At 39.7% G+C, this 6210-nt stretch overlaps 1 protein-coding gene across 1 annotated transcript; it reads left to right on the forward strand.

The window, feature by feature from the left end:
* Nucleotides 1-2533: 2533 nt before the first annotated feature.
* On the forward strand, nt 2534-4249 carry LOC307127944 (zinc finger BED domain-containing protein 4-like; the record flags this gene model as incomplete). The annotated part of the gene is made up of 1 exon (XM_079819441.1): nt 2534-4249. One exon carries the CDS (start codon nt 2534-2536, stop codon nt 4247-4249), a length of 1716 nt encoding a protein of 571 aa, XP_079675567.1.
* Between the last annotated feature and the right edge of the window lie 1961 nt (nt 4250-6210).

Here is a 6210-nt window from a genome sequence, read left to right on the forward strand (position 1 = left end):
GCAACCCATTCACTGGGTTAAAACAATCCAATCGCTGGGTTAAAACAACCCAACCGCTGGGTTAAAACAACCCAATTGCTGAGTTAAAACAACCCAACCTCTGGGTTAAAACAACCCAATCGCTGGGTTAAAACAACCCAATTGCTGAGTTAAAACAACCCAACCTCTGGGTTAAAACCACCCATTAACTGGGTTAAAACAACCCAACCGCTAGGTTAAAACAACCCAAACGCTGGGTTTAAACAATCCAATCGCTGGGTTAAAACAACCCATCCTCTGGGTTAAAACAACCCAACTGCTGGGTTAAAACAGCACTAGGTTAAAACAACCCAATCACTGAGTTAAAACAACCTAACCTCTGGGTTAAAACAACCCAATCGCTGAGTTAAAACAACCCAACCGCTGGGTTAAAACAACACTGGGTTAAAACAACCCAATCGCTGAGTTAAAACAACCCAACCTCTTGGTTAAAACAAGCCATTAACTGGGTTAAAACAACCCAACCGCTAGGTTAAAACAACACTGGGTTAAAACAACCCAATAGCTGAGTTAAAACAACCCAACCTCTGGGTTAAAACAACCCAATCGCTGAGTTAAAACAACCCAACCTCTGGGTTAAAACAACCCATTAACTGGGTTAAAACAACCCAACCGCTAGGTTAAAACAACCCAATCGCTGAGTTAAAACAACCCAACCTCTGGGTTAAAACAGCCCATTAACTGGGTTAAAACAACCCAACCGCTGGGTTAAAACAACCCATTAACTGGGTTAAAACAACCCAATCGCTGAGTTAAAACAACCCAACCTCTAGGTTAAAATAACCCATTAACTGGGTTAAAACAACCCAACCACTGGGTTAGTCCATTTTCAACCCAACTTGGGTTGTTTTTTTAACCCAGCATTTTTTATAGTGTACGTGTACATAGTCCTTTTGTAAATGCAATGCACATGCCAAACACTCGTCCTAATAAATACACATATATTTCAGGAATAATGTACACATTCAGTATCAAATATAATATGTTTGACATCAACGATTGCTTTCATATCCAATACATAGCGAATCCACATCAGAGGGCATTTTTGATATAAGCCGAATAATTTAAATCAACACTTTTTGAAGATGCTTTTAGACGCATGCAGCTTTAGAAGAAATCACAGCATCAACAGCATCATATGGCCGAAAAGCACATCTGTCTGTAATATTTTCTTTATGTCAATGCATCTAATTACGGGTATTTGATATGAAATATTTTATCTTTCTGCTCTTTCAGGTGACAGTCGCAAGCAGATGGCGGTAAAAAGAGCAAAGCCACTTCAACATAATTATTACCAAGAATTCTTTCAAATGGAAATGGTTTGATGATCTCACCAAGCACTTACCTGCGTGAAGAAGAGCTTCAGGAAAGGTGTGCGCTGGATCTGGGAGGGATTCAGTTGATGATCAGAGCTGGCTAATTGGCGATGAAGTGGCTCTAAATTGCAATTCACACAATGAGCTTCTCTGTCTGTATGAATTAAGCAAAGTCTGAAATGGCATTACTTTGTCTTGGTGGTCGATGGGGCTTGAAGAGGCTGTGAAACCTTGTGTGTTTACAGCAGCATCCATTTGATCCAGTGGCTTGTTTCAGCTGAAGAGGTGCTGATTATAGAAACTACAGAGATTATTTAGACCCTGAAGTATTTTCACATCTTATGTTGTTGTTGCTAACCAAGGGAGAGCTAAATTTGGCTTGGAGTTGGGTAATTAGTGTTGATTTTTGGGTTGATGGTAATGTGATGAAAGCGTTGGTGAAATATGGGGTGAAATAAGGTGAGTGTTGTCTCTGAAGTCACAAAGTTCAATCTACCCAGAGCTCTTTTCTGACTGAAATTACAGGCTTTGCTCCACTCCGTCAATGTTCCAGGAAAAGACGTGATGGGCTTGTAAAATGGGCAAAAACGGTAATGTAAAACCTTCTCTAAGTGATAAGACTGACACTGTAATGCAAGGAATATTTTCACCTTTTAGGGATGGTATTAAAACACGGTGAAAACTCCGAAAATGAAGAAAAGTACTTCCAAAAATGAAAAATTAATTTCCTAATGGCATTATTCCAATGACTGACTTTCTTCTAGGTAATGCAAAATAGTTTATTTTAAATCATGTGGATTAGTTGGGTTTTTTGTCCATACAGTGAAAATCAATGAGGTCCAAAACAATGTTGTTGTTGTTAAAGGGTTATTGCCATCAAATACTCACCCTCACATCGTTCCAAACCCAAAAGACTTTTGTTCATCTTTAAATATATGAGTAATTTGTGCGTAAAATGGACCTTTACGAAAACTCTCCTCCAGATTCACAAACACTTCGTATACCACGGATTCGGTAGTTAAACGTGTGTGTATTAATTAGGGATGCACCGAATGTTCGGCAACCGAAATTGAATAAGTAATAAGGCCGAATAAATTTTGCCGAACAATGACGTTTTTAATGACGCAATCAAATAGTAACCCGCGTAGAGTTAGATGCGCGCACTTTATGCAGCAAACATGTCAGCAGTGTGGAAGCACTTTAAAGTGTCAGAGAAAGAGGCAAAAACGGCCGTTTGCAGACACTGTTCTGCTGAATTGTCCAGAGGGGGTGCATCTGCAAAAACGTACAGCACTTCAAGTTTAATTTATCACTTAAAATCAAGACACCCCGAACATCATGCAGAGTACGAGAAAGACACGGCGGCGGCAACAGCAGCAGTGAAAAGGAAAATAGCTCCTCCCAGTCCTAGGACACCCACTCCATCTGTGGCTGACTTCCTAGAAAAGACAAAAAAGTTTACCAATGACAGTGCCAAAGCTAAAGGTATTACTAAAAGGATAATGGAATTCATCGCATTGGATGATCAACCATTCTCTGTTGTAGAGGATGTTGGATTTCGCAGGCTTATGGACCATATTGAGCCCCGTTACACCATGCCAAGTAGACGGTATTTCTCAGATGTGTGCTTACCTGAGATGTATAACGTCGTTTCATCTCACGTCCATGAGCTCTTGGCTACAGATATTGCAGCCCTCAGCTTCACGACTGATATTTGGAGCTCGGATGTGAGCCCCACCAGTATGCTGAGTTTAACTGCGCAGTGGATCGACACAGATTTCAAGCTACAAAAGATTGTGCTTCACTCACAAGAGTTTAGAGGGTCCCATACAGCTATAGCCATATCCGAGGCGTTCGCCAACATGTTTGACACTTGGCGTATCGACCGATCTAAAGTGCATGCGGTAGTCAGTGACAACGCAAGAAATATGGCTAAAGCCATGGAAGATAGCGATCTGAAAGGCATACGGTGTATGGCACACACAATTCAACTGGCGGTCAACGAGGGATTGTTGAGTCAGCGCAGTATAGCAGATGTGGTAGCGATAGGCAGGAAAATTGTTGGCCATTTTAAGCATTCACCGCTTGCCTATGCGCGCCTACAATCTATCCAAGAACAGTTCGGAACGCCACAGAAACGTTTCCAACAAGATGTGAGCACAAGGTGGAACAGTACATATTATATGCTGGAAAGCCTTTTTGCGCAAAAGCGAGTCTTGGCTACACACATAGCAGATCATGACCTGCCCGCGACATTCACCGCATACCAGTGGGTGTTAATCGAGAACGTTCTCTCTCTTCTCGCCCCCTTTGAGCAGATAACAAAAGAGATAAGCTCATCTGATGCATCTGTGGCAGACGTCATACCCTTACTTGCAGCACTAAAGCGTCTTTTAAACAAAGAGGCTGAAACAGACCACGGAGTAAAAACAACTAAAAGTGCGCTCTTAGAAGCTGTCAGCACACGATTTAGTCAGGCGGACTCGGAACCCCTGTACTGCATCGCGACTGTGCTTGATCCACGATATAAAGATCATTACTTGGATGTGGGGAAAAAGCTGCGCACACGAGAAATGATCCAGGCCGAGTTGGATTTGGGAAAGCCGCTAAGTGATGGAGACGGTCAGGTGATGCACAGCGCAGGAGATGAAAACAGCGCAGAAAGTAAACGCGCTCGTACTACAGATGAGCCGCGCACAGTCTCGCTGTCTGACATGTTCGATGAGATCCTCCAAGAGAATAACCCATTTGCAAGACAGAGGACAAGCTCAACCGCTCAACAGTTAGATGGTTATCTCTCAGAAGTCCCCATCCCCAGGAGCAATAACCCTCTCGAATTTTGGAGGACCAATCAAGGCCGCTTTCCCGACCTGGCGCAGATGGCACGCAGGTAGGCTACTTGTATGGGAAATTAATTTAAGATTTTATTTATATTTTGGATTATGGTAACACTTTATAAGTAGTTTCTATTTTTAACATTAACTAACAATGAAAACCCCTTATTAAAAGCATTTATTAATCTTAATGTTAATATTTACTTATACAGTCTTAAAATTAAGTATCACATTTTTAATTTTTGAATTGAAAAGTATCAAAAGTGGTAGGCCTATTTGATAAAATTGTTAATGCACTTATACTAACATGAACTAAATATTATTTATTATCTAATAAATACCATAACAAATGTATTGCTAATTGTTAGTTAATGCAATAATGTTAACAAAAGGAAACATTGTAAAGTGTTACTACCTATATTTTATATTATGTATTTTGTGAAAAAATGTAACTATTTTCAGTGTAGTTAAATAGTAGGGCTACACTGGGTTTCAACCATTTCATTATCTTGAAGACATTGTTCGTTTTGAAATGAGCAACTGTCAGAAAACTGCAATAAAAATTTCAACTATTCTGCAGGTACTTGTCTGCTCCATGCACAAGCACCGACAGCGAGAGACTGTTTAGTGCTGCATCTCATGTCATCGATGAGAAGAGGAACCGACTTTCATGTGAGAAAGCAGAGAAGCTACTTTTCATAAAGAAGAACCTGACACTTTTCCTGAAGAAGTAGGCTAAGTAGGCTTATGTCTAGGACAGTTATTTATTTGTTGTGGGTTCATCCACATTTTTTGCACTATTCAATGCACATTTGTTGTTGTAGACATACAGAGTTACATTCTTTCAGCAGTCAGTTATAGGCCTAACATAGGCTATTCAAGAAGGGGGGCTTCAAAGATGGCCAAATAAAAATATATTTTTTATTTTACTAATTTATTTATTTTAAGTTATATTGTGCTTTGTTTGTATAATATCTGCTGGAATGTTAAAAAAATGTTCAGTGTTAAATAAATATTTTGAAATTGTATTTTTGTTATTTGATTTATTTCTCTGAAAAGCAACACAAAATAGTAAAAAGCTAATTTTTACTATTTAAATATTGTAATGGTGAAAATATTGGCAAAATAAATGGAAAAAATGCGAAACACCGCGTTCGGTATTCGGCCTTCGGCCAAGCATTTCATTATTATTCGGCTTCGGCCAAGAATTTCATTTCGGTGCATCCCTAGTATTAATGAATACCAAACATTGGTAAATATGACGCGCGTGCACGCTCATTCATAATTAGCATAATCCCTGCCCATGAGTTACAACTGCAAATGTCGTGTCCAGAATCTTCTGGACTTCCTTCTCAGGTTTGGCTCCAGTATTTTGCATAAATGTTAAAGAGACTAATTTACCATATGCCTAGCAATAAATATTCAATTATCATGTGTCCATCAAAGCATTTTAGCCAGCTAATAAACACCTGATGCTCTTCTGGAAACGGCCAGCTAGTGGCGCTTGAGAGCGCTTTCCAAGGGCAGTGTTTTTCCATCTGAGATACTTTGATTGCTATGAATATCATACAGAAAATCCATAGGTGTAATGTGCTACTAGTTCTCATTTTGAAGAATATTATTGAATATAAAAAATGCAGTATTAACGTCTCCATCATTGTTGTTCAGTCGGTGTATGAGTGGGATGATTGGTCGGTGTAGTTTTTGTCCCGCCCCTCCTCCACTGTGATTGGACGGCCGGGTAAAAAGAGACAGTGATGAGCACTGCATATTACCCAACTTTGAACAAATCAACTCTTGAAAAATTATTATGGGACATAGTGCATCAAAATGCAATGTCATCAGTTTGCCTAGAGACACAGAACGGTCAAATGTTTTACTCGTGGTAAGGAGCAGGTGTACTTTTCTTTTGTACCAACTAGGCATGTGCCGGTATCAAATTTTCATGTTGCGATTAATTGCTGAAGCTTTTATCGCGGTATACGGTATTATCACGATATTGAAATAAGTTGCAAAAAAAG

The sequence above is a fragment of the Gobio gobio genome, assembly GCF_949357685.1.
Source record: "Gobio gobio genome assembly, chromosome: 6".
Classification (NCBI taxonomy): domain Eukaryota; kingdom Metazoa; phylum Chordata; class Actinopteri; order Cypriniformes; family Gobionidae; genus Gobio; species Gobio gobio.